Raw genomic sequence first — 27,828 nt, forward strand, 5'->3', positions numbered from 1 at the left:
CCCCAGGTATTAATGTACAGGTGTGTGATCCCCCAGGTATCAATGTACAGGTGTGTGATCCCCCCCAGGTATCAATGTACAGGTGTGTGATCCCCCAGGTATCAAATGTACAGGTGTGTTATCCCCCCAGGTATCAATGTACAGGTGTGTGATCCCCCAGGTATCAATGTACAGGTATGTGATCCCCCCAGGTATCAATGTACAGGTGTGTGATCCCCTCAGGTATCAATGTACAGGTGTGTGATCCTCTCCAGGTATCAATGTACAGGTGTGTGATCCCCCCAGGTATCAATGTACAGGTGTGTGATCCCCCCAGGTATCAATGTACAGGTGTGTGATCCCCCATGTATCAATGTACAGGTGTGTGATCCCCCCAGGTATCAATGTACAGGTGTGTGATCCCCTCCAGGTATCAATGTACAGGTGTGTTATCCCCCCAGGTATCAATGTACAGGTGTGTGATCCCCTCCAGGTATCTATGTACAGGTGTGTTATCCCCCAGGTATCAATGTACAGGTGTGTTATCCCCCAGGTATCAATGTACAGGTGTGTTATCCCCCAGGTATCAATGTACAGGTGTGTGATCCCCCCAGGTATCAATGTACAGGTGTGTGATCCCCTCCAGGTATCAATGTACAGGTGTGTGATCCCCCAGGTATCAATGTACAGGTGTGTGATCCCCCAGGTATCAATGTACAGGTATGTGATCCCCAGATATCAATGTACAGGTATGTGATCCCCCCAGGTATCAATGTACAGGTGTGTGATCCCCAGGTATCAATGTACAGGTGTGTGATCCCCCCAGGTATCAATGTACAGGTGTGTGATCCTCCAGGTATCAATGTACAGGTGTGTGATCCCCCCAGGTATCAATGTACAGGTGTGTGATCCCCCCAGGTATCAATGTACAGGTGTGTGATCCCCCCAGGTATCAATGTACAGGTGTGTGATCCCCCCAGGTATTAATGTACAGGTGTGTGATCCCCCCAGGTATCAATGTACAGGTGTGTGATCCCCCCCAGGTATCAATGTACAGGTGTGTGATCCCCCCCAGGTATCAATGTACAGGTGTGTGATCCCCCCCAGATATCAATGTACAGGTATGTGATCCCCCCAGGTATCAATGTACAGGTGTGTGATCCTCCAGGTATCAATGTACAGGTGTGTGATCCCCCCAGGTATCAATGTACAGGTGTGTGATCCCCCCAGGTATCAATGTACAGGTGTGTGATCCCCCCAGGTATCAATGTACAGGTGTGTGATCCCCCCCAGGTATCAATGTACAGGTGTGTGATCCCCCCCAGGTATCAATGTATAGGTTTGTGATCCCCCCAGGTATCAATGTACAGGTGTGTGATCCCCCCATGTATCAATGTACAGGTGTGTGATCCCCCCAGGTATCAATGTACAGGTGTGTGATCCCCTCAGGTATCAATGTACAGGTGTGTGATCCTCTCCAGGTATCAATGTACAGGTGTGTGATCCCCCCAGGTATCAATGTACAGGTGTGTGATCCCCCCAGGTATCAATGTACAGGTGTGTGATCCCCCCAGGTATCAATGTACAGGTGTGTTATCCCCCCAGGTATCAATGTACAGGTGTGTGATCCCCCAGGTATCAATGTACAGGTGTGTGATCCCCTCAGGTATCAATGTACAGGTGTGTGATCCCCCCAGGTATCAATGTACAGGTGTGTGATCCCCCCATGTATCAATGTACAGGTGTGTGATCCCCCCAGGTATCAATGTACAGGTGTGTGATCCCCCCAGGTATCAATGTACAGGTGTGTGATCCCCTCCAGGTATCTATGTACAGGTGTGTTATCCCCCAGGTATCAATGTACAGGTGTGTTATCCCCCAGGTATCAATGTACAGGTGTGTGATCCCCCCATGTATCAATGTACAGGTGTGTGATCCCCCCAGGTATCAATGTACAGGTATGTGATCCCCCAGATATCAATGTACAGGTGTGTGATCCCCTCCAGGTATCAATGTACAGGTGTGTGATCCCCCCAGGTATCAATGTACAGGTATGTGATCCCCCAGATATCAATGTACAGGTATGTGATCCCCCCAGGTATCAATGTACAGGTGTGTGATCCCCCCAGGTATCAATGTACAGGTGTGTGATCCCCCCAGGTATCAATGTACAGGTGTGTGATCCCCCCAGGTATCAATGTACAGGTGTGTGATCCCCCCAGGTATCAATGTACAGGTGTGTGATCCCCCCAGGTATCAATGCACAGGTGTGTGATCCTCCAGGTATCAATGTACAGGTGTGTGATCCCCCCAGGTATCAATGCACAGGTGTGTGATCCCCCCAGGTATCAATGTACAGGTGTGTGATCCCCCCAGGTATCAATGTACAGGTGTGTGATCCCCCCAGGTATCAATGTACAGGTGTGTGATCCCCCCAGGTATCAATGTACAGGTGTGTGATCCCCCCCAGGTATCAATGTACAGGTGTGTGATCCCCCAGGTATCAATGTACAGGTATGTGATCCACCCAGGTATCAATGTACAGGTGTGTGATCCCCCAGGTATCAATGTACAGGTGTGTGATCCTCCCAGGTATCAATGTACAGGTGTGTGATCCCCCAGGTATCAATGTACAGGTGTGTGATCCCCCCAGGTATCAATGTACAGGTGTGTGATCCCCCCAGGTATCAATGTACAGGTGTGTGATCCCCCCATGTATCAATGTACAGGTGTGTGATCCCCCCAGGTATCAATGTACAGGTGTGTGATCCTCCCAGGTATCAATGTACAGGTATGTGATCCTCCCAGGTATCAATGTACAGGTATGTGATCCCCCAGATATCTATGTACAGGTGTGTGATCCCCTCCAGGTATCAATGTACAGGTGTGTGATCCCCCCAGGTATCAATGTACAGGTATGTGATCCCCCAGATATCAATGTACAGGTGTGTTATCCCCCAGGTATCAATATACAGGTGTGTGATCCCCAGGTTTCAATGTACAGGTGTGTGATCCCCAGGTTTCAATGTACAGGTGTGTGATCCCCCCCCAGGTATCAATGTACAGGTGTGTGATCCCCCCCCAGGTATCAATGTACAGGTGTGTGATCCTCCCAGGTATCAATGTACAGGTGTGTGACCCCCCCAGGTATCAATGTACAGGTATGTGATCCCCCAGATATCAATGTACAGGTGTGTGATCCCCTCCAGGTATCAATGTACAGGTGTGTGATCCCCCCAGGTATCAATGTACAGGTATGTGATCCCCCAGATATCAATGTACAGGTGTGTTATCCCCCAGGTATCAATATACAGGTGTGTGATCCCCAGGTTTCAATGTACAGGTGTGTGATCCCCAGGTTTTAATGTACAGGTGTGTGATCCCCAGGTATCAATGTACAGGTGTGTGATCCCCCCAGGTATCAATGTACAGGTGTGTGATCCTCCCAGGTATCAATGTACAGGTGTGTGATCCTCCCAGGTATCAATGTACAGGTGTGTGACCCCCCCAGGTATCAATGTACAGGTGTGTGATCCCCCCCAGGTATCAATGTACAGGTGTGTGATCCCCCCAGGTATCAATGTACAGGTGTGTGACCCCCCCAGGTATCAATGTACAGGTGTGTGATCCCCCCCAGGTATCAATGTATAGGTGTGTGATCCCCCCAGGTATCAATGTATAGGTGTGTGATCCCCCCAGGTATCAATGTACAGGTGTGTGATCCCCAGGTATCAATGTATAGGTGTGTGATCCCCCCAGGTATCAATGTACAGGTGTGTTATCCCCCCAGGTATCAAGCTAATCTATTCCACAACATGCTGTGATATTTAGTTCCATTTGCAGGAATGTTTCTGATATTTGAGCTACAAAAGTCTTATAAATAGACCCCTTTAGTATGTTATGTGCTCCCTGTCCCGCCTATTGATCTGAATAATAACCACGCACAATGTTTGGTCAGAACATTCGTTAAATATTTGTTTATTGCTATAAAGTCCCCTATCAGAGTACAGAGAGAGCCCTCTGGTATATAGTCGGGGGGGTCATGCATGTCCGCTCGCCTTGGGCTCCAGAGAGAAGATAGACTATAACGTGGACTCAGGTTGCCCAATCATTGGCTTTGGCTGCCATCTTTGCTCGGGGTCCACGTTCCCCTGATGCCGAGTTCCGATGCTGCTCATTGGGTCTCGTTACCAACATTACCCTAAAAAGAAAAAATGCGTTCGGCGCTTTGACGGTAAACCTTCGCAGAAGTTGGGCGTCGGCCTTTTGGCTCTCCGTCATCTCCTTGGGGTCACTTCAGCAGCCAGTGTAGGAGGAGAGTGCAGAGGAAGAGGAGGTGGGTGTGACAAGGGCAGGCCGAGCCGCTGGGCTCAAATGGTGGCGTGATCACCGCAGGAGTCAGCTGGAACTGCGGGACGAATTGTTTGATCCAAGTGGAGTACGCTGCCACCCTGGTGTAGACACCCGGGCGGTTGGCAATGGCGCAGCCGAATCCCCAGCTGACAATTCCAGCAAGAAGCCACGAGCCATCCCATTTACAAGCCAGGGGGCCACCAGAATCGCCCTGTGGAGGTCGGAGAAGCACAACGTTAGTGACAGCAGATGTGATTGTGGCTTCACAGGGGCCCCAAAAAAAGCTTTCAGGAAACCTCTACTTTTAAAGATCTGGGGGGGGGGGCCGCCAACCACCCACTTTGTTTTGGAAGGGATAAGAGGTCTTCCACCCAACTTGCTCAACCATGGAGAATTTATTTCCCATATCTTTCAGGTACTCTATTTTGAGATCTTCACACTTGACCTCTCAGGTCATTACATCCCCTGGGGGTTCCCACATTACCTGCTGAATTTATCATTTTACATTATGGTTTATAAGAGAGCCGAATTGGGAACACCCCAAGGTGGGCTGTAAAACCCGGAACCCCCAACATAAGCAGGAACCTGGGTTGGAACTATGGCCGGTGTTCTATGGAATAGTGCCCTCCGTCGAAAAGTGCCCATGCATGTGCAGTACTGAAGGGCACTCCAGCTGATTTTTCCGATCAGCTGGCGTGACGTCACCATAGAGCATGCGTCGCAGGAGGCATTTTTCTACGGGAGATAGAATTTTATGGGCAGAATTGAAAGCTATGCAAACAGTGGAGGAAGACTGAAGTGAGGGAGACCGCAGTGAGGCACAATCTTTCAATTCTGCCCGTCAAATGGTTTCTCCCGGCTGTAAATGCCTCCTATGATGTGCACATGCACTATGGTGACGTCACGCCAGCTGATAGGGAATGCTGCCCTTTAAATGGTTTCTCCCGGCTATAAAAAGCCTCCTATGATGTGTACATGCGCTATGGTGACGTCATGCCAGCTGATTGGGAACGCTGCCCGTCAAATGGTTTCTCCCGGCTATAAATGCCTCCTACAATGTGCACATGCACTATGGTGACGTCACGCCAGCTGATAGGGAATGCTGCCCATCAAATGGTTTCTCCCGGCTATAAATGCCTCCTACAATGTGCACATGCACTATGGTGACGTCACGCCAGCTGATAGGGAATGCTGCCCATCAAATGGTTTCTCCCGGCTATAAATGCCTCCTACAATGTGCACATGCACTATGGTGACGTCACGCTAGCTGATTGGGAATGCTGCCCATCAAATGGTTTCTCCCGGCTATAAATGCCTCCTACAATGTGCACATGCACTATGGTGACGTCACGCCAGCTGATAGGGAATGCTGCCCGTCAAATGGTTTCTCCTGGCTATAAATGCCTCCTATGATGTGCACATGCACTATGGTGACGTCACGCCAGCTGATAGGGAATGCTTTTCCGTACTGCACATGCGTGGACACTTTTGGACGGCAGGCACTATTCGATATAACACCGGGTCATCCCATCACTGGAGAACTCATGAAATGTACGAAACCAGACAACTGACCTATTAGAACACACCCCGCCTAAACATTTTATATCATTTTAGGTGGACTAACTCTTAATCTAAAAATTAAGAATTTTTAAGAAATTATAAGATTCAATTGTTGGATTTTTAGGGTTTTGGTGTCCTCAAAAATGCTAAGGTACAATTGATTAGGTGAGCTCTAATTAGGGGTCCAACATAAAACCTTTGTCAGTCTGTATTATTTTGCCGGTTCGTTTTTTAGGAACCTTCTCGTTGAAGCCCCCGTTCCCCGGCTCTATAGAAGTACCTTCCCGGTTCCACAACCTTCCAAATGGATCCAAAAGTCTATATATCTAACATAAGGCCTGAAGACCAACGTTGGCCAAGAACACTGGGAATGACCAATTACCGCTGACCCATGGCGGTGCCTCTCGTTTACCTGACACGCATCCTTCAGACCATCCTTGAATCCGGCACAGATCATGTCCCATTGGATGAGGGTGGTGTTGGGGCTCAGGGTGGGGTTATTGATGTGGTACATGGAGTCACAATCTGCATGGCTTATAATTGGGAGTTCCACCTGCTGAAGGGTTCGGGGAGACTGCAGGCTCACTGCAAGAGACAAGACGTTGTTATTGGCTGTCGGATATCTGTTCTATGTTACTCTTCACATGTATTTGGGAACCATCAAACCAAACATACAACAATGGAACCAAAGTACACGCATGATGGTCAGACTTGTTCAAGAGTTTTTTTTTTATTTAAGGTAAAATGAAAATCAATATCAGTAAGCCAACAGGACAACCTTGTAGGGTTGTCTAACATCAGGTGGTTGGACATCACCGACAACCACCGTCCAATGGCGAGAAGGCTTAAAATTGTAAGAAGAAGCCACAGAAAAAAAAAAGTTTTAGAATTTATATGTGGCAAAAATGATCTGAATACATAATTGTATCTCTGCCCGAAAGCAAACGTCCGCCAAAGCTACTAGATCAGTGATGGCGAACCTTGGCACCCCAGATGTTTTGGAACTACATTTCCCATGATGCTCACCTACACTGCAGAGTGCCAGAGCATCATGGAAAATGTAGTTCCAAAACATCTGGGGTGCCAAGGTTCACCATCACTGTACTAGATGTTTGGGACTGATGGTGGACCGGAAGAAAACTGCTGTCAGTTAGACATCCCCAAATGACAGAAAAGACACTTTCCAAGTATTGAGAGTGTGGGACATGTCTGAGATTGAGCTACGAAATGGTCAAAAAGCGAATTTTCCAGATTTTTCCACGAGCCTCTTAAGATGATGAACCAATTCTAACAATTATCTTTATTGCTCTCCGCACCAAATCAGATTGTCCAAAAATGGCAGCTGAAAGTCTAACTAACTGGTGACTGAGAGGCATCAAACATTTGATGGCACTCATGAGGCCTACTGCCCGGACACTGCCTGCCCTGACCTGTTCCTGTCCTATGACTCTGCCCGGACACCGCCTGCCCTGACCTGTTCCTGTTCTATGACTCTGCCCGGACATTGCCTGCCCTGACCTGTTCCTGTTCTATGACTCTGCCCGGACATTGCCTGCCCTGACCTGTTCCTGTTCTATGACTCTGCCCAGACATTGCCTGCCCTGACCTGTTCCTGTTCTATGACTCTGTCTGCACACCACCTACCCTGATCTGTTCCTGTTCTATGGCTCTGCCTGAACACTGGCTACCCTGATCTTTTCCTGTCCTATGACTCTGCTGGAACACTGCCTGCCCTGACCTGTTCCTGTCCTATGACTGCCTGAAAACTGCCTGCCCTGATCTGTTCCTGTTCAATGACTCTGCCTGGATACTGCCTGCCCTTATCTGTTCCTGTCCTATGGCTCTGCCTGAACACCACCTACCCTGATCTGTTCCTATCCTATGACTGCCTGCCCTGATCTGTTCCTGTCCTATGACTCTGCCTGAACACAGCCTACCTGGATGTGTTTATTCTCTATGAGTCTACCATAACAGTACCTGCCCTGACCTGTTCCTGTCCTATGACTCTGTCTGAACACTGCCTGCCCTGCCCTGACCTGTTCCTCTTTTATGACTCTGCCTGACCACCGCCTACCCTGACCTGTTCCTGTCATATGACTCTGTCTGAACACCGCCTACCCTGACCTGTTCATGTCCTATGACTCTGCCTAAACACCGCCTACCCTGACCTGTTCCTGTCTTATGACTCTTTCTGAACACCGCCTACCCTGACCTGTTCATGTCCTATGGCTCTGCCTGAACACCGCCTACCCTGACCTGTTCATGTCCTATGGCTCTGCCTGAACACCGCCTACCCTGACCTGTTCATGTCCTATGACTCTACCTGAACACTGCCTACCCTGACCTGTTCATGTCCTATGACTCTACCTGAACACCGCCTACCCTGACCTGTTCCTGTCCTATGACTCTGCCTGAACACCGCCTACCCTGACCTGTTCATGTCATAGTTTCATAGTTAGTAAGGTTGAATAAAGACACCAGTCCATCTAGTTCAACCTGAGTGAGTGTCTACAATTGTCCCTATCCCTGTACATTCACATGGGTCCCTACCCTCAAGGAGCCCACAATCCAAGGTCCCTGTTCATATACTAAGGCCAATTTTGGAGAGAAGCCAATTAACCTACCTGCATGTCTTTGGATTGTGGGAGGAAACCGGAGTACCCGGAGAAAACCCATGCAGGCACAGGGAGAACATGCAAACTCCAGGCAGGTGGTGTCATGGTTGGGATTTGAACCAGTGACCCTTCTTACTGCTAGGTGAGAGTGCTAACCACTACACCACTGTGCTGCCCAGTCCTATGACTATGACTCTGCCTGGACACCGCCTACCCTGACCTGTTCATGTCCTATGGCTCAGCCTGAACACCGCCTACCCTGACCTGTTCATGTCCTATGACTCTGCCTAAACACCGCCTACCCTGACCTGTTCATGTCCTATGACTCTGCCTAAACACCGCCTACCCTGACCTGTTCATGTCCTATGACTCTGCCTAAACACCGCCTACCCTGACCTGTTCATGTCCTATGACTCTACCTGAACACCGCCTACCCTGACCTGTTCATGTCCTATGACTCTACCTGAACACCGCCTACCCTGACCTGTTCATGTCCTATGGCTCTGCCTGAATACTGCCTGCCCTGATCTTTTTATTCTTTGAGTCTACCTGAATGCTTACCATTGACCATTCGTGTTTTCCAATTATGTATTTTCCTATTGGGTTGGTCCTTTGGTTATCTGGCCCCCATATCCTCATTTGTCAGTGGGGGAGACAAAACAAACACCCTCCTGATGGGGCTATAAATAAGAATTAGACATTCCTTTAGGCTCCTCGGCTAGACAGAGCCCACACCACCCACAACTGACCCTGGGTGGAAAGGAGATCATCTCACTGCTGATTGTTCTCAATAGTTCTGAACTTTAATAAAAAAATAAATATCATCGGGTCATAAATGGAGATTCTGTATATAAATGCGAATCCCTTTCCCCAGCAACTGTGTCTGGATGTAGACCAGAGAGCCCTCACCTCCTTGCCTTATGGAGCCCCAGCCAGTGACGAAGCAGTACATGTCGCTGGGGAACTGGACATTGGCTTCGGGGATGCAGATTGGCATGATGTAGTCCGTGTACTGTATGGAGTACTGCAGTTTGAGAAGGGCGATGTCTCCGCTGCTACCGGCCCCCTGGTAAATGGGATGGATGTTGATGGCGGTGATGGGAGACATGACCCCGCCGGGTACAGACAGCTGGTAAGCTCCCAGGTTCACCATGTAATCAGATACAGAGTAGGGCCTGGTGGGAAGAGAAGAACACCAACGTCCACCAACAGTTAGGAGAATTCACATAATGTTTAAAATGTTAATTTCTCACATTCGTCTATTACTTACACAGAGTGAAGCTAAAGTGTAAGTGCATAGCCTGGTCATTGCCTGACCATAGCTTTACCATGCCTAGTCATAGCTTGACCATAGCCTTACCATGCCTACTCATAGCCTTACCATGTCTAGTCATAGCCTGACCATAGCCTTACTGTGTCTAGTCGTAGCCTTATTGTGCCTATTCATAGCCTTGCCATGCACAGTCATAACTTGACCATAGCCTGACCATGCCTAGTCATAGCCTGGTGGTAGCTTGGTCATAGCCTGACCATAGTCTGACCATGCCTAGTCATAACCGGACCCTAGCCTTACCATACCTAATTAAAGCCTGGTAATACCCTCACCATGCCTAGTCATAGCCTGCCCATAGCCTCATCATGCCTAGTCATAGTCTGACCATAGCCTCATCATGCCTAGTCATAGTCTGACCATAGCCTTAACATGCCTAGTCATAGTCTGACCATAGTCTTACCATGCCTAGTCATAGTCTGCCCATAGCCTCATCATGCCTAGTCATAGCCTGCCCATAGCCTCATCATGCCTAGTCATAGCCTGCCCATAGCCTTATCATGTCTAGTCATAGCCGGACCCTAGCCTTACCATACCTAATCAAAGCCTGGTCATAGCCTCACCATGCCTAGTCATAGTCTGACCATAGCCTTTCCATGCCTAGTCATAGTCTGACCATAGCCTTTCCATGCCTAGTCATAGTCTGACCATAGCCTTTCCATGCCTAGTCATAGTCTGCCCATAGCCTTAACATGCCTAGTCATAGTCTGCCCATAGCCTTAACATGCCTAGTCATAGCCTGATCATAGTCTTACCATGCCTAGTCATAGCCTGGCCATAGCCTTATCATGTCTAGTCATAGCCGGACCCTAGCCTTACCATACCTAATCAAAGCCTGGTCATAGCCTCACCATGCCTAGTCATAGCCTGCCCATAGCCTCACCATGCCTTGTCAAAGTCTGACCATAGCCTTTCCATGCCTAGTCATAGTCTGACCATAGCCTTTCCATGCCTAGTCATAGTCTGACCATAGCCTTTCCATGCCTAGTCATAGTCTGACCATAGCCTTTCCATGCCTAGTCATAATCTGACCATAGCCTTTCCATGCCTAGTCATAGCCTGACCATAGTCTTTCCATGCCTAGTCATAGTCTGACCATAGCCTTTCCATGCCTAGTCATAGTCTGACCATAGCCTTTCCATGCCTAGTCATAGCCTGACCATAGTCTTACCATGTCTAGTCATAGCCTGACCATAGCCGGGTTGTAGCCAGGCCATTGGCTGACCCCGCCCTGGTCATAGCCTGGTGGTAGCCTGACTATAGCCTGGTGTACTGTAGGGACCCTTGTCTGAATTCAGTGCAGCAGCCAGTCTGAGCTCGGTTTGTCTGTTATCTGGGTTCGCTGAGTTTCCTTTAAGCCTCAGGACATCGTCTGTTACTGGTCAGTGCTCCCCAGTAGGTAAAGTAAGAAGATATAAATATATCATCCAAAACATCATATCACCTTGACTGATCACTGAGAGGTTTATTACTATAGATGGGGGCTGGTGGAGGGGAAAAAATATTTGGGGAGACTTTTATAAAGGTCCTTTTGCCTCCCAGGCCAACTGTCTGAGAAGGAGATGAGCCCAGGGGTCCTTGCCTCCCAGGCCAACTGTCTGAGAAGATGAGCCCAGGGGTCCTTGCCTCCCAGGCCTGCTGTCTGAGAAGGAGATGAGCCCAGGGGTCCTTGCCTCCCAGGCCTGCTGTCTGAGAAGGAGATGAGCCCAGGGGTCCTTGCCTCCCAGGCCAGCTGTCTGAGAAGGAGATGAGCCCAGGGGTCCTTGCCTCCCAGGCCAGCTGTCTGAGAAGGAGATGAGCCCAGGGGTCCTTGCCTCCCAGGCCAGCTGTCTGAGAAGGAGATGAACCCAGGGGTCCTTGCCTCCCAGGCCAACTGTCTGAGAAGATGAGCTCAGGGGTCCTTGCCTCCCAGGCCAGCTGTCTGAGAAGGAGATGAGCCCAGGGGTCCTTGCCTCCCAGGCCAGCTGTCTGAGAAGATGAGCTCAGGGGTCCTTGCCTCCCAGGCCAGCTGTCTGAGAAGGAGATGAGCCCAGGGGTCCTTGCCTCCCAGGCCAACTGTCTGAGAAGATGAACCCAGGGGTCCTTGCCTCCCAGGCCAGCTGTCTGAGAAGATGAGCTCAGGGGTCCTTGCCTCCCAGGCCAGCTGTCTGAGAAGGAGATGAGCCCAGGGGTCCTTGCCTCCCAGGCCAACTGTCTGAGAAGATGAGCCCAGGGGTCCCTGCCTCCCAGGCCAACTGTCTGAGAAGATGAGCCCAGGGGTCCTTGCCTCCCAGGCCAGCTGTCTGAGAAGATGAGCTCAGGGGTCCTTGCCTCCCAGGCCAGCTGTCTGAGAAGGAGATGAGCCCAGGGGTCCTTGCCTCCCAGGCCAACTGTCTGAGAAGATGAGCCCAGGGGTCCTTGCCTCCCAGGCCAACTGTCTGAGAAGATGAGCCCAGGGGTCCTTGCCTCCCAGGCCAACTGTCTGAGAAGATGAGCCCAGGGGTCCTTGCCTCCCAGGCCCGCTGTCTGAGAAGGAGATGAGCCCAGGGGTCCTTGCCTCCCAGGCCAGCTCTCTGAGATGATGAGCCCAGGGGTCCTTGCCTCCCAGGCCAGCTGTCTAAGAAGATGAGCTCAGGGGTCCTTGCCTCCCAGGCCTGCTGTCTGAGAAGATGAGCCCAGGGGTCCTTGCCTCCCAGGCCAGCTCTCTGAGATGATGAGCCCATGGGTCCTTGCCTCCCAGGCCCGCTGTCTGAGAAGATGAGCCCAGGGGTCCTTGCCTCCCAGGCCAGCTGTCTGAGAAGATGAGCCCAGGGGTCCTTGCCTCCCAGGCCAGCTGTCTGAGAAGATGAGCCCAGGGGTCCTTGCCTCCCAGGCCCGCTGTCTGAGAAGGAGATGAGCCCAGGGGTCCTTGCCTCCCAGGCCTGCTGTCTGAGAAGATGAGCCCAGGGGTCCTTGCCTCCCAGGCCAGCTGTCTGAGAAGGAGATGAGCCCAGGGGTCCTTGCCTCCCAGGCCAACTGTCTGAGAAGATGAGCCCAGGGGTCCTTGCCTCCCAGGCCAGCTGTCTGAGAAGATGAGCTCAGGGGTCCTTGCCTCCCAGGCCAACTGTCTGAGAAGATGAGCCCAGGGGTCCTTGCCTCCCAGGCCAGCTGTCTGAGAAGGAGATGAGCCCAGGGGTCCTTGCCTCCCAGGCCAGCTGTCTGAGAAGATGAGCTCAGGGGTCCTTGCCTCCCAGGCCAACTGTCTGAGAAGGAGATGAGCCCAGGGGTCCTTGCCTCCCAGGCCTGCTCTCTGAGAAGGAGATGAGCCCAGGGGTCCTTGCCTCCCAGGCCTGCTGTCTGACAAGGAGATGAGCCCAGGGGTCCTTGCCTCCCAGGCCAACTGTCTGAGAAGATGAGTCCAGGGGTCCTTGTCTCCCAGGCCAACTGTCTGAGAAGATGAGCCCAGGGGTCCTTGCCTCCCAGGCCAACTGTCTGAGAAGATGAGCCCAGGGGTCCTTGCCTCCCAGGCCAACTGTCTGAGAAGGAGATGAGCCCAGGGGTCCTTGCCTCCCAGGCCAGCTGTCTGAGAAGATGAGCTCAGTGGTCCTTGCCTCCCAGGCCAACTGTCTGAGAAGGAGATGAGCCCAGGGGTCCTTGCCTCCCAGGCCTGCTCTCTGAGAAGGAGATGAGCCCAGGGGTCCTTGCCTCCCAGGCCAACTGTCTGAGAAGATGAGTCCAGGGGTCCTTGTCTCCCAGGCCAACTGTCTGAGAAGATGAGCCCAGGGGTCCTTGCCTCCCAGGCCAACTGTCTGAGAAGATGAGCCCAGGGGTCCTTGCCTCCCAGGCCAGCTGTCTGAGAAGGAGATGAGCCCAGGGGTCCTTGCCTCCCAGGCCAGCTGTCTGAGAAGATGAGCTCAGTGGTCCTTGCCTCCCAGGCCAACTGTCTGAGAAGGAGATGAGCCCAGGGGTCCTTGCCTCCCAGGCCTGCTCTCTGAGAAGGAGATGAGCCCAGGGGTCCTTGCCTCCCAGGCCTGCTGTCTGAGAAGGAGATGAGCCCAGGGGTCCTTGCCTCCCAGGCCTGCTGTCTGAGAAGGAGATGAGCCCAGGGGTCCTTGCCTCCCAGGCCAGCTGTCTGAGAAGATGAGCTCAGTGGTCCTTGCCTCCCAGGCCAACTGTCTGAGAAGGAGATGAGCCCAGGGGTCCTTGCCTCCCAGGCCTGCTCTCTGAGAAGGAGATGAGCCCAGGGGTCCTTGCCTCCCAGGCCTGCTGTCTGACAAGGAGATGAGCCCAGGGGTCCTTGCCTCCCAGGCCAACTGTCTGAGAAGATGAGTCCAGGGGTCCTTGTCTCCCAGGCCAGCTGTCTGAGAAGGAGATGAGCCCAGGGGTCCTTGCCTCCCAGGCCTGATGTCTGAGAAGGAGATGAGCCCAGGGGTCCTTGCCTCCCAGGCCTGCTGTCTGAGAAGGAGATGAGCCCAGGGGTCCTTGTCTCCCAGGCCTGCTGTCTGAGAAGGAGATGAGCCCAGGGGTCCTTGCCTCCCAGGCCTGCTGTCTGAGAAGGAGATGAGCCCAGGGGTCCTTGCCTCCCAGGCCAACTGTCTGAGAAGGAGATGAGCCCAGGGGTCCTTGCCTCCCAGGTCTGCTGTCTGAGAAGGAGATGAGCCCAGGGGTCCTTGCCTCCCAGGCCAGCTGTCTGAGAAGGAGATGAGCCCAGGGGTCCTTGCCTCCCAGGCCTGATGTCTGAGAAGGAGATGAGCCCAGGGGTCCTTGCCTCCCAGGTCTGCTGTCTGAGAAGGAGATGAGCCCAGGGGTCCTTGCCTCCCAGGCCAGCTGTCTGAGAAGGAGATGAGCCCAGGGGTCCTTGCCTCCCAGGCCTGATGTCTGAGAAGGAGATGAGCCCAGGGGTCCTTGCCTCCCAGGCCAGCTGTCTGAGAAGGAGATGAGCCCAGGGGTCCTTGCCTCCCAGGCCAGCTGTCTAAGAAGAAGATGAGCCCAGGGGTCCTTGCCTCCCAGGCCAGCTGTCTAAGAAGGAGATGAGCCCAGGGGTCCTTGCCTCCCAGGCCAGCTGTCTGAGAAGGAGATGAGCCCAGGGGTCCTTGCCTCCCAGGCCTGATGTCTGAGAAGGAGATGAGCCCAGGGGTCCTTGCCTCCCAGGCCAGCTGTCTGAGAAGATGAGCCCAGGGGTCCTTGCCTCCCAGGCCCGCTGTCTGAGAAGGAGATGAGCCCAGGGGTCCTTGCCTCCCAGGCCTGCTGTCTGAGAAGATGAGCCCAGGGGTCCTTGCCTCCCAGGCCAGCTGTCTGAGAAGGAGATGAGCCCAGGGGTCCTTGCCTCCCAGGCCAGCTGTCTGAGAAGATGAGCTCAGGGGTCCTTGCCTCCCAGGCCAACTGTCTGAGAAGATGAGCCCAGGGGTCCTTGCCTCCCAGGCCAGCTGTCTGAGAAGGAGATGAGCCCAGGGGTCCTTGCCTCCCAGGCCAGCTGTCTGAGAAGATGAGCTCAGGGGTCCTTGCCTCCCAGGCCAACTGTCTGAGAAGGAGATGAGCCCAGGGGTCCTTGCCTCCCAGGCCTGCTCTCTGAGAAGGAGATGAGCCCAGGGGTCCTTGCCTCCCAGGCCTGCTGTCTGACAAGGAGATGAGCCCAGGGGTCCTTGCCTCCCAGGCCAACTGTCTGAGAAGATGAGTCCAGGGGTCCTTGTCTCCCAGGCCAACTGTCTGAGAAGATGAGCCCAGGGGTCCTTGCCTCCCAGGCCAACTGTCTGAGAAGATGAGCCCAGGGGTCCTTGCCTCCCAGGCCAACTGTCTGAGAAGGAGATGAGCCCAGGGGTCCTTGCCTCCCAGGCCAGCTGTCTGAGAAGATGAGCTCAGTGGTCCTTGCCTCCCAGGCCAACTGTCTGAGAAGGAGATGAGCCCAGGGGTCCTTGCCTCCCAGGCCTGCTCTCTGAGAAGGAGATGAGCCCAGGGGTCCTTGCCTCCCAGGCCAACTGTCTGAGAAGATGAGTCCAGGGGTCCTTGTCTCCCAGGCCAACTGTCTGAGAAGATGAGCCCAGGGGTCCTTGCCTCCCAGGCCAACTGTCTGAGAAGATGAGCCCAGGGGTCCTTGCCTCCCAGGCCAGCTGTCTGAGAAGGAGATGAGCCCAGGGGTCCTTGCCTCCCAGGCCAGCTGTCTGAGAAGATGAGCTCAGTGGTCCTTGCCTCCCAGGCCAACTGTCTGAGAAGGAGATGAGCCCAGGGGTCCTTGCCTCCCAGGCCTGCTCTCTGAGAAGGAGATGAGCCCAGGGGTCCTTGCCTCCCAGGCCTGCTGTCTGAGAAGGAGATGAGCCCAGGGGTCCTTGCCTCCCAGGCCTGCTGTCTGAGAAGGAGATGAGCCCAGGGGTCCTTGCCTCCCAGGCCAGCTGTCTGAGAAGATGAGCTCAGTGGTCCTTGCCTCCCAGGCCAACTGTCTGAGAAGGAGATGAGCCCAGGGGTCCTTGCCTCCCAGGCCTGCTCTCTGAGAAGGAGATGAGCCCAGGGGTCCTTGCCTCCCAGGCCTGCTGTCTGACAAGGAGATGAGCCCAGGGGTCCTTGCCTCCCAGGCCAACTGTCTGAGAAGATGAGTCCAGGGGTCCTTGTCTCCCAGGCCAGCTGTCTGAGAAGGAGATGAGCCCAGGGGTCCTTGCCTCCCAGGCCTGATGTCTGAGAAGGAGATGAGCCCAGGGGTCCTTGCCTCCCAGGCCTGCTGTCTGAGAAGGAGATGAGCCCAGGGGTCCTTGTCTCCCAGGCCTGCTGTCTGAGAAGGAGATGAGCCCAGGGGTCCTTGCCTCCCAGGCCTGCTGTCTGAGAAGGAGATGAGCCCAGGGGTCCTTGCCTCCCAGGCCAACTGTCTGAGAAGGAGATGAGCCCAGGGGTCCTTGCCTCCCAGGTCTGCTGTCTGAGAAGGAGATGAGCCCAGGGGTCCTTGCCTCCCAGGCCAGCTGTCTGAGAAGGAGATGAGCCCAGGGGTCCTTGCCTCCCAGGCCTGATGTCTGAGAAGGAGATGAGCCCAGGGGTCCTTGCCTCCCAGGTCTGCTGTCTGAGAAGGAGATGAGCCCAGGGGTCCTTGCCTCCCAGGCCAGCTGTCTGAGAAGGAGATGAGCCCAGGGGTCCTTGCCTCCCAGGCCTGATGTCTGAGAAGGAGATGAGCCCAGGGGTCCTTGCCTCCCAGGCCAGCTGTCTGAGAAGGAGATGAGCCCAGGGGTCCTTGCCTCCCAGGCCAGCTGTCTAAGAAGAAGATGAGCCCAGGGGTCCTTGCCTCCCAGGCCAGCTGTCTAAGAAGGAGATGAGCCCAGGGGTCCTTGCCTCCCAGGCCAGCTGTCTGAGAAGGAGATGAGCCCAGGGGTCCTTGCCTCCCAGGCCTGATGTCTGAGAAGGAGATGAGCCCAGGGGTCCTTGCCTCCCAGGCCAGCTGTCTGAGAAGGAGATGAGCCCAGGGGTCCTTGCCTCCCAGGCCAGCTGTCTAAGAAGAAGATGAGCCCAGGGGTCCTTGCCTCCCAGGCCAGCTGTCTAAGAAGGAGATGAGCCCAGGGGTCCTTGCCTCCCAGGCCGGCTTAGCTTAGTAAATGTGGTGCAGCTTCAATTGTAAAAAAAAAAAAATACGCAGGGGTGAAGAAAATAACTGCTTTCACGTGATTGGATGAATGGAATCAGCAGAGCTTCACCACTTTCCCTAAGCTCTGGGGGAAGTGAGTGTAACAGCACTTGCAAAGTTCACAGTCTGTTTGTAAAGTCTTCAGTAAATCCACCCCCAGAACTTTCTAAGCCCCCTCTCTGTAAATAATGAACACTGATGGAGGGAACGTGCAGGAAACAGGGCAAGCATAGCTAGGACTGAACTAACTAGCACTAAACAGGAGGAGAGGGCGGAGGGAGAGACCAAATCACATCACTAAACAAGCTGTAGTGGCTCATATCTGCCACTAGATGTCAGCATGCCCCAAACAAAGGCAGCCTCATTCAATTCAAAACAGAAAAATTTCATATAAGAGGGACAGAACACTACAGATAAATACCGTATGAACATATAATAGAATAGATAGCAATGGGTCATGCAAACCTTTGCAAATAAAAGCTGTTAGCTGTACAGTATATGCCACTTACCCGAAAAAGTCACCTACCGTACAAAGCAGTGCGCGGCGGTCAGCACCCACTGGGAGTCAATCATGACCCCTCCACAGATATGGGAGCCACCCCTCCTCAGGCTGATCTGCCATGGCCAATCCCCGGGGGCGGCTTCCTGTCCACCCACAATGCGGTCCGATGTCACCGGCTTACCACAACCTACGTAGAACCAGAAACCGTGATCACCCTCCTGGCGGGGTACGTGGGGTGGGCCAGATTTGTATGGGGGGTATCAGTTATGTAAAGTAGGTGTAGAAGGTCGGGGGACTTACCTGAGTAGGACGTTGAAAGCTGAACACCTGAAAGATGAAGGAACATGTTACTATGTCATCTCTAGAAGCCACCGAGCTTCATCTACTATGAGAGGGTCTGCCCTCACTGTGGGGTACTTCTCATGTCTTCTGCCCTCCTGGGAGCGTCTGATCATCCCGAGACGCCCAGAATGTTTTAGTTACTCTAAGGAAGTATTTTCTGTGGTCACCCATAAAGGTCCTTCACTCCATTAATCAGAGAGAGTCTAGTACACATGGGTCAAACACACGGCCCGTGGGCCGAGTCCGGCCTGCCAGGCCATTTCATGTGGTCATCGCACCACTCCTGCAGCTGCAGCACCCCCCCCCCCACCCCCACCTTGTGTCAGCAGTCAGCCGCAGAGAGGAGGACAGAATTTCTCCTACAGATCCTGCACTTCTCCATGCCGCATCAGCACTCCTCGCCCCCTCCTTGTCTTAGTATTCAGCAGCAGAAGGGAGGACAGAATTTCTCCTACAGATCCTGCACTTCTCCATGCTGCATTAGCACCCCCTCGCCCCCTCCTTGTCTTAGTATTCAGCAGCAGAGAGGAGGACGGAACTCCTCCTACAGATCCTTTACTTCTCCATGCTGCATCAGCACCCCCTCGTCTCCACTAACTCCTTATATCAGTATTCAGCAGCAGAGAGGAGGACAGAACTCCTTCGCCAGATCCATGCATCATCAGCGCCCCCACATCTCCACCACCTCCTTGTCTCAGTATTCAGCAGCAGAGAGGAGGACAGAACTCCTCCTACAGATCCTGTACTTCTCCATGCCGCATCATCACCCCCTCACCCCCCGTCTCAGTGTTCAGCAGCAGAGAGGAGGACGGAACTCCTACAGATCCTACACTTTTCCATGCAGGATCAGCACCCCCTCGCCTCCACCACCTCCTTGTCTCAGTATTCAGCAGCAGAGAGGAGGACAGAACTCCTTCGCCAGATCCATGCATCATCAGCGCCCCCCGCATCTCCACCACCTCCTTGTCTCAGCATTCAGCATCAGAGAGGAGGACAGATCTTCTCCTACAGATCCTGTACTTCTCCATGCATCTGCAGAGAGACTCGTCTCTGTCCTCGTCTTGGCATTCGGCAGCAGAGAGGAGGACGGAACTCCTCCTACAGATCCTGTACTTCTCCATGCAGCATCAGCGCCCCTCTTTTCTCTGCCTCCCCATAGATGGGTGGACCCTCGGCTGCTTCAGCAGGAATTATCCGCTACTTTGACTAATGTATGGGCAGGCTGGTTGTACTGAAGAATCTATCCATCCATTGACTTCGGGACAACCAGCCTGCTGGCCTTTCTTATTTTTCATGTGATTAGTGCCGGCGGCTATAGCCACAAGCAGCGGTGGTCGTATTCTCATGGCAGGGAAACCTCCATAATGTGATGATGGGGGAATCGGGCAATTTTCCTTTCTATAACCCGTGGTTGAAGAAAATAAATTTGGCGAATGTATGACCCATGGCTCCATCTATGACCTACCTGAAGACGGCCATCGATGGAGCCATCCCCCAATCAACACTGACCCTGTGGATTGAGGAATCCCCCCCGGGGACACAATATATATGGCTAGCGGCCAGGCCTGAACTGGCCATAGGGCAGACCGGGCATTTGCCCGGTGGGCCGGGGGCCGCATGTCTGGGACATGCAGAGTCGGCCGCGGGTTCTGACATGCAGGAACGGTGTACTAACAGTGGCCGTTGATGTTCCGCCAGTGGTGTAATAAGCGGGGGCGGGCCGCCAGTGGTGTAATAAGCGGGGGCGGGCCGCCAGTGGTGTAATAAGCGGGGGCGGGCCGCCAATGACAGGCTCTTTGAGAGCTGTAGTTGCTCTTTGCAGTGGGGGGTGGGTGAGCCTCGGAGCCGCACTCCAGTGACACACGTAGGCACATGGGGGGGGGGCGGAACCCGCAATGATTCCGCTTCTCTCTGGCACGGTGGAAGCGGCTCTGATCCGTCTCGGTTCGGATGTCTCCCACAGCCGAGCAGAGTGAAGCCCCTCCCCCTCCTCCTTTATGTCTACACAGGGGGAGGGGACTCGACATGCAGTCCTGTGCTGATCTCAGGACCTGGGGTCTGAAGGGGGGGGGGGGTCTGTAATGTGGGGGGTTCTGTATTGTAGGAGGAGTTCTGTAGTGTGGGGGGTCTGTATTGTAGGGAGGTTCTGTATTGTAGGGTGGTCTGTAATTTAGGGGGTCTGCAATGTAGGGGGGTTCTGTAGTGTAGGGGGGCCTGTATTGTAGGGGGGGTTCTGTAATGTATTGGGGTCTGTAATGTAGGGGGGTTCTATATTGTAGGGGGAGTCTGTAATGTAGGGGGGTTCTGTAGTTTAGGGGGTCTGAAATGTATGGAGGTTCTGTATTGTTTGGGGTTCAATATTGTACGGGGGGCTGTATTGTAGGGGGGTTCTGTATTGTAGGGGGGTCTGTAATGTTGGGGGTCTATTGTAGGGGGGTTCTGTATTGTAGGGGGGTCTGTATTGTAGGGGAGTCTGTATTGTAGGAGTTCTGTAGTGTAGGGAGGTTCTATATTGTAGGGGGGTCTGTAATGTTGGGGGTTCTGTATTGTAGGGGGTCTATTGTAGGGAGGTTCTGTATTGTAGGGAGGTTCTGTATTGTAGGGAGGTTCTGTATTGTAGGGGGGTTCTGTAGTGTAGGGAGGTTCTATATTTTAGGGGGGTCTGTAATATAGGGGGGTTCTGTAGTGTAGGGGGCCTGTAATGTAGGGGGGAGTCTGTATTGTAGGGGGGAGTCTGTATTGTAGGGGGTTCTGTATTGTAGGGAGGTTCTATATTTTAGGGGGGTCTGTAATATAGGGGGGTTCTGTAGTGTAGGGGGCCTGTAATGTAGGGGGGAGTCTGTATTGTAGGGGGGTTCTGTATTGTAGGGAGGGGGTCCGCACTGTAGAGAGGGGGTCCGCACTGTAGGGGGTCTGTGTAACATACAGGGGGTCCAGAACTGGAGGTTCAGGGTGCTGTGTAATGTAAAGGGGACCATAGGTGCAGGGCGCCGTGTAAAGTAAAGGGGTCCAGAGGCCGCGCCCCCCCCCCCCCCCCAGCTGCTCAGTCTAAAATGCCCGGGCCTATTTTTGTCCCAGTCCGGGCCTGCTAGCAGCTACAGCAGCTGGTAACAATCACTTGCTGAAAATCCGACATGGTGGATGTACCCAAGTTGATCAATTAATCAACTTGGGAACAGTCAGCCTGCCCATACATGGTTAGGACCTCAGCTGGTTCCTCTCGGACCACCCGAGATTCAAAGCGTCTAGAGGTTCTCGTCCTTTTGTAGGTTATCCATCTCTCCTCTACTTCAAGGGATCTTCGTGCTAATCCTAGAGGTTCACCACTAATGGATTCTACTGTCTCTCCGGGATTCCGGTGGTGAGATCTCAGCACACCTTCTACTACTGTCCTTCCAAAGGTCCCAACTCCCTGCTCTTCCACTGAATATTTCATGGAGTGTATACGGAAGAGGATAGAAGAGACCTCAGGCTAAGCAGGTGAAGAGCCAGAACACACGACGGAAGGATCTCACTGCCGGAATCCCCGAAATATACAAGAAACCAACGAGTGACTCTCCTCACCAGACCTGCTCCCGGAAATGAAGAAATTATACAGATTAAACCGCTATGAGTTATTGCCTCCAAACAGGTGTCAAGTTATTAGCGTAGCCACCAATTAACGTAAAAATGGTGGAAATTTTCAGATTATTATTACCCTGGAAGACTGGTTTGTATCACTGGGAGTGATAAATATCCAATAAATGTTACAATAATTTGTGTTTCAATCGCCCAACAAGGAGCCGTATTGTCATCACTGGGTTGGACTGAGTCACCGGCAGATGTAACCATTAACACGGATAACAGTCAATCAACTAAATCTTCAGGTGAGGCCGCCCTCACGTCTCAGAGCTTCCAGGAATTTTCTTATAAAGGGAAGTCGTGCCAAATCTGAGATACTCATCACGTTAAAGAAAGATTCTGAATTCAGTTCTCTGTGGAGTCAGAAGGAGGTGGAGGTCTAGTTCTGATAAAAGTGGTCTTTCTTTCTTTCTTTCTTTAGGAGAAGAACATCTAAAGATTAAGCTTCATTTTTCTATAAGGTTGGAATCAAATTTATTTTTGTTTTAATAGAAAATTCCTAAAACCTTCAGATTGATTGGCACGCTCTGGATTGCCTTGACCTAAACCTCAAGTGGACTTTCGAGGTTCCCCCAGAGAAAACCACAATACAACATTTACAATTAGGGGGGGGGTTCACACACTTTTGTCATTTTTATTGGTTAAAAAAAACTTCAGGTGAGGCCGCTCTCACGTTTCGGGGGCTTTTAGGAATTTCGTAAAAGGGAAGTCGTGCCAAATCTGAGATATTCATCACGTGAAAGAAAGTTTCTGAATTCAGTTCTCTGTGGAGTCAGCCTCAGAAGGAGGTGGAGGTCTAGTTCTGATAAAAGTGATCTTTCTTTAGGAGAAGAACATCTAAAGATTAAGATTCATTTTTCTGAAAGGTTTAAATCGAATTTATTTTTGTTTTCATGGAAAATCTAAATTCCTAAAACCTTCTGTTTTATTAAAACTCTCTGGATAGTCTTGACCCAAACCTCAAGTGGACTTTTGAGGTTCCCCCAGAGAAAACCACAATACAACATTTACAATTAGGAGGGGTTCACACACTTTTGTCATTTTTATTCGTTAAAAAAAATCTTCCGGTGAGGCCGCTCTCACGTTTCGGGGGCTTTTAGGAATTTCTTATAAGGGAAGTCGTGCCAAATCTGAGATATTCATCACATTAAAGAAAGTTTCTGAATTCAGTTCTCTGTGGAGTCAGCCTCAGAAGAAGGTGGAGGTCTAGTTTTGATAAAAGTGGTATTTCTTTCTTTCTTTCTTTCTTTCTTTCTTTAGGAGAAGAACATCTAAAGATTAAGCTTAATTTTTCTGAAAGGTTGAACTCGAATTTATTTTTGATTTAATGGAAAATTCCTAAAACCTTCAGATTCATTGGCACGCTCTGGTTTGCCTTGACCCAAACCTCAAGTGGACTTTCGAGGTGCCCCAGAGAAAACCACAATACAACATTTACAATTAGGGGGGGGGGGGGTTCACACACTTTTGTCATTTTTATTGGTTAAAAAAAACTTCAGGTGAGGCCGCTCTCACGTTTTCGGGGGCTTTTAGGAATTTCGTAAAAGGGAAGTCGTGCCAAATCTGAGATATTCATCACATTAAAGAAAGTTCTGTTGTACCCCACAGTGAGTGCAGACCCTCTCATAAATTCAGTTCTCGTGGAGTCAGTGTCAGAAGGAGGTGGAGGTCTAGTTTTGATAAAAGTGGTCTTTCTTTAGGAGAAGAACATCTAAAGATTAAGCTTCATTTTTCTGAAAGGTTGAAATCGAATTTATTTTAGTTTTAATGGAAAATCTAAATTCCTAAAACCTTCTGTTTTATTGAAACTCTCTGGATTGTCTTGACCTAAACCTCAAGTGGACTTTTGAGGTGCCCCAGAGAAAACCACAATACAACATTTACAATTAGAGGGGGGTTCACACACTTTTGTCATTTTTATTCGTAAAAAAAAAAATTCAAATCTTCAGGTGAGGCCGCTCTCAGGTTTTCGGGGATTTCAGGAATTTCTTAAAAGGGAAGTCGTGCCAAATCTGAGATAGTTTCTGAATTCAGTTCTCTGCCGAGTCAGCCTCAGAAGGAGGTGGAGGTCTAGTTCTGATAAAAATGGTCTTTATTTTTTAAGGAGAAGAACATCTAAAGATTAAAGTTAATTTGTCTGAAAGGTTGAACTCGAATTTATTTTTCTTTTAATGGAAAACCTAAATTCTTAAAACCTGTTTCATTGACACTCTCTGGATTGCCTTGACCCAAACCTCAAATGGACTTTCGAAGTGCCCCAGAGAAAACCACAATACAACATTTACAATTAGGGGGGTTCACACACTTTTGTAATTTTTATTCATTAAAAAAATCTTCAGGTGAGGCCGCTCTCACGTTTCGGGGGCTCTCAGGAATTTCGTAAAAGGGAAGTCGTGCCAAATCTTAGATATTCATCACGTTAAAGAACGTTTCTGAATTCAGTTCTCTGTGGAGTCAGCCTCAGAAGGAGGTGGAGGTCTAGTTCTGATAAAAGTGGTCTTTCTTTAGGAGAAGAACATCTAAAGATTAAGCTTCATTTTTCTGAAAGGTTGGAATCAAATTTATTTTTGTTTTAATGGAAAATTCCTAAAACTTTCTGATTTATTGACACGCTCTGGATTGCCTTGACCCAAACCTCAAGTGGACTTTCGAGGTGCCCCAGAGAAAACCACAATACAACATTTACAATTAGGGGGGGTTCACACACTTTTGTAATTTTTATTCATTAAAAAAATCTTCCGGTGAGGCCGCTCTCACGTTTCGGGGGCTCTCAGGAATTTCGTAAAAGGGAAGTCGTGCCAAATCAGAGATATTCATCACGTTAATAAAGAACGTTTCTGAATTCAGTTCTCTGCAGAGTCAGCCTCAGAAGGAGGTGGAGGTCTAGTTCTGATAAAAGTGGTCTTTATTTTTTAAGGAGAAGAACATCTAAAGATGAAAGTTAATTTGTCTGAAAGGTTGAACTCGAATTTATTTTTCTTTTAATGGAAAACCTAAATTCTTAAAACCTGTTTCATTGACACGCACTGGATTGCCTTGACCCAAACCTCAAGTGCACTTTCGAGGTGCCCCAGAGAAAACCACAATACATTTACAATTAGGGGGGGTTCACACACTTTTGTCATTTTTATTCGTTAAAAAAAATCTTCCGGTGAGGCCGCTCTCAGGTTTCGGGGCTTTTAGGAATTTCTTATAAGGGAAGTCGTGCCAAATCTGAGATATTCATCACGTTAAAGAACGTTTCTGAATTCAGTTCTCTGTGGAGTCAGCCTCAGAAGGAGGTGGAGGTCTAGTTCTGATAAAAGTGGTCTTTCTTTAGGAGAAGAACATCGAAAGATTAAGGTTAATTTGTCTGAAAGGTTGAACTCGAATTTATTTTTCTTTTAATGGAAAACCTAAATTCTTAAAACCTGTTTCATTGACACGCTCTGGATTGCCTTGACCTAAACCTCAAGTGCACTTTCGAGGTGCCCCAGAGAAAACCACAATACAACATTTACAATTAAGGGGGGGGTTCACAAACTTTTGTAATTTGTATTCATAAAAAAAACTAAAATCAAACACAAAAAAAGGTCTGTGCACTTATAAAAGAAACCGCATAGTCAACTGCCTTTTCTATAATGAAATACTAACCACCTCTACTGCTCAAACGGAATGATCAGGATGGGGTGATCGATCTGTGCTGGAGTCACAAGTCCAATAGTTGTGTTGGCTGTGCTCTCTACAACACATAACGTTCTTCGAGCGGTTCTTACTCACCATTGGCAGGGTCTTTTTCCTTTTTGGCCCCGGCGGGTCCCCTGGCCTCCCCCCCCCCCCCTTTCCGAGTCTGCTTTGTGTGTGAGGGAGTTGGGTTAGCATTTCAGGCTAGGTATCCCTCTTTTTGGGGCACACCCCCTGTGTTGGATCTCCGGCTCCAGCAAAATTGGGAACATCTTTTTTGCATTCATAGAATTTTAATCTACATGGTCTGAAAGGTTTGTCATCCCAATATATATATCACTTAGTATTCTCGCCTTAATTATACCCCTGAGGAAGGAGATACACACCTGTGCTCCGAAACGCGTCGGGTTGCAAGAATTACTGGTTTACTACTTGTAATAGATTGTGATGACAGCACTGTAAAATTTGTTCTATTGTATCTTTTTTTTTGATATTTTGTACTTATCATATTTTGTACTTATATATTTTGTACTTCTCATATTGAATAAACATTTTTCAAACTAGATTTATTTTTCCCCAAATGATTTCTGTGCCTTAAAAGTCCACCACAAGGCGATTTTTGTTTCTTTTCTAATGGATCCCCTTGACGTCTATTTCATCCATCAGAGTTATACAGTATCGTTCTTCATCAATATTGACGGGTTTCGCAGCGACTGGTACCGACGTTCTCAGGAGGATACAAAGTAGAGAGGTCGGTCGTGATGCAATATAACCTGATATTATAAGAACAAGAAAAAAAAAAAAAAAATACAAAAAATTGTAGTAGACGGACGTCTCCACTTTGTATCCTCCTGTGGAAACGGGTGGAGGAAGAATATTAATGAAGAACGATACTCTATAACTATGAAGGGATGAAATAGGTGTCTAGTGGATCCATCACCTCATCCTGATAGTTCTGTATTAGCAGTAGAGGTGGAAAGTATTTCATTCATAGAAAGGAAGTTGACTGCGCAGGTCCTTTCACGCGTTTCACCGACCTTTTTGTGTTTGATTTTAGTTGGATTAAGTTTTACTTAACAATTTATTTTAAAAAAAAAGGTCTAAATAAATTTGGCCTCAGAAAAAAAAGGTCTCTTACCACAAAAAAATTAAAAATAAAAATTCAGCAGTTGAATTAGTACTTACCTGCTGCAAGGAGAAGAGAGAGAGTCCAGAGATGGGGGCAAGTCATGACGTTGGTGGTCCGCTCGGGAGGTGACAATGGCTCTCGGTATAATTGGATGACAGTGGGGAGCCCCCTCCACAGCTCACAACAAGTGGGGGAAGAGGAAAGATGGTTGATAAGGTCAGAACGTAGAGAGAAGCAGAGCGCACAACATGGGGACATACGATGGGAAGACCTGAAGATGGATGTAGAGTTTGGATCCTCGGAGGTGACAAGGATGTCACTCAAGTGAGGTAACACACGCACAGTCATGTAAAGATATTTAGCTGCTATACATCCCTCCTCATCACCTCCTCCCCTCATAAACCGCAGCTGTGATGACTCCCCGAGTGATTCACCTATGTCTATAGAAGGAGAGGCCACCACCCTCTGATAGAAGACTACCTGTCTATAGAGAGAGACCACCACCCTCTGATAGAAGACTACCTATCTATAGAGAGAGACCACCACCCTCTGATAGAAGACTACCTGTCTATAGAGAGAGACCACCACCCTCTGATAGAAGACTACCTGTCTATAGAGAGAGACCACCACCCTCTGATAGAAGACTACCCGTCTATAGAGAGAGACCACCGCCCTCTGATAGAAGACTACCTGTCTATAGAGAGAGACCACCACCCTCTGATAGAAGACTACCCGTCTATAGAGAGAGACCACCACCCTCTGATAGAAGACTACCTGTCTATAGAGAGAGACCACCACCCTCTGATAGAAGACTACCCGCCTATAGAGAGAGACCACCACCCTCTGATAGAAGACTACCCGCCTATAGAGAGAGACCACCACCCTCTGATAGAAGACTACCCGCCTATAGAGAGAGACCACCACCCTCTGATAGAAGACTACCCGTCTATAGAGAGAGACCACCACCCTCTGATAGAAGACTACCTGTCTATAGAGGGAGACCACCACCCTCTGATAGAAGACTACCTGTCTATAGAGAGTGTCTATAGAGAGAGACCACCACCCTCTGATAGAAGACTACCTGTCTATAGAGAGAGACCACCACCCTCTGATAGAAGACTACCTGTCTATAGAGAGAGACCACCTCCCTCTGATAGAAGACTAACTGTCTATAGAGAG

At 50.5% G+C, this 27,828-nt stretch overlaps 1 protein-coding gene across 1 annotated transcript; it reads right to left on the minus strand.

The window, feature by feature from the left end:
- Positions 1 to 3,941: 3,941 nt before the first annotated feature.
- LOC143981282 (serine protease 27-like) lies at positions 3,942 to 27,002 on the minus strand. The gene is made up of 6 exons (XM_077479079.1): positions 26,706 to 27,002; positions 18,195 to 18,221; positions 17,919 to 18,081; positions 9,417 to 9,682; positions 6,305 to 6,477; positions 3,942 to 4,543 (listed from the first exon to the last, which is right to left on the minus strand). Exons 1-6 carry the CDS (start codon positions 26,995 to 26,997, stop codon positions 4,271 to 4,273), a joined length of 1,194 nt encoding a protein of 397 aa, XP_077335205.1. The 5' UTR covers positions 26,998 to 27,002; the 3' UTR covers positions 3,942 to 4,270.
- Between the last annotated feature and the right edge of the window lie 826 nt (positions 27,003 to 27,828).

This window comes from Lithobates pipiens, unplaced genomic scaffold (genome assembly GCF_037356315.1).
Source record: "Lithobates pipiens isolate NorthernLeopardFrog02 unplaced genomic scaffold, aLitPip1_a1.2 Scaffold_131, whole genome shotgun sequence".
Classification (NCBI taxonomy): Eukaryota; Metazoa; Chordata; class Amphibia; order Anura; family Ranidae; genus Lithobates; species Lithobates pipiens.

Bases quoted from the DNA above. Each gene is read 5' to 3' on its own strand.
- LOC143981282 (XM_077479079.1), bottom strand. From the start codon at position 26,997: ATGACTGTGCGTGTGTTACCTCACTTGAGTGACATCCTTGTCACCTCC. The intron at 18,082-18,194 runs GTAAGTCCCCCG...GGTTCTACGTAG, and splicing joins GCTTTCAACGTCCTACTCAG to GTTGTGGTAAGCCGGTGACA. The intron at 6,478-9,416 runs GTGAGGGCTCTC...TGTCTCTTGCAG, and splicing joins GGGCTCCATAAGGCAAGGAG to TGAGCCTGCAGTCTCCCCGA.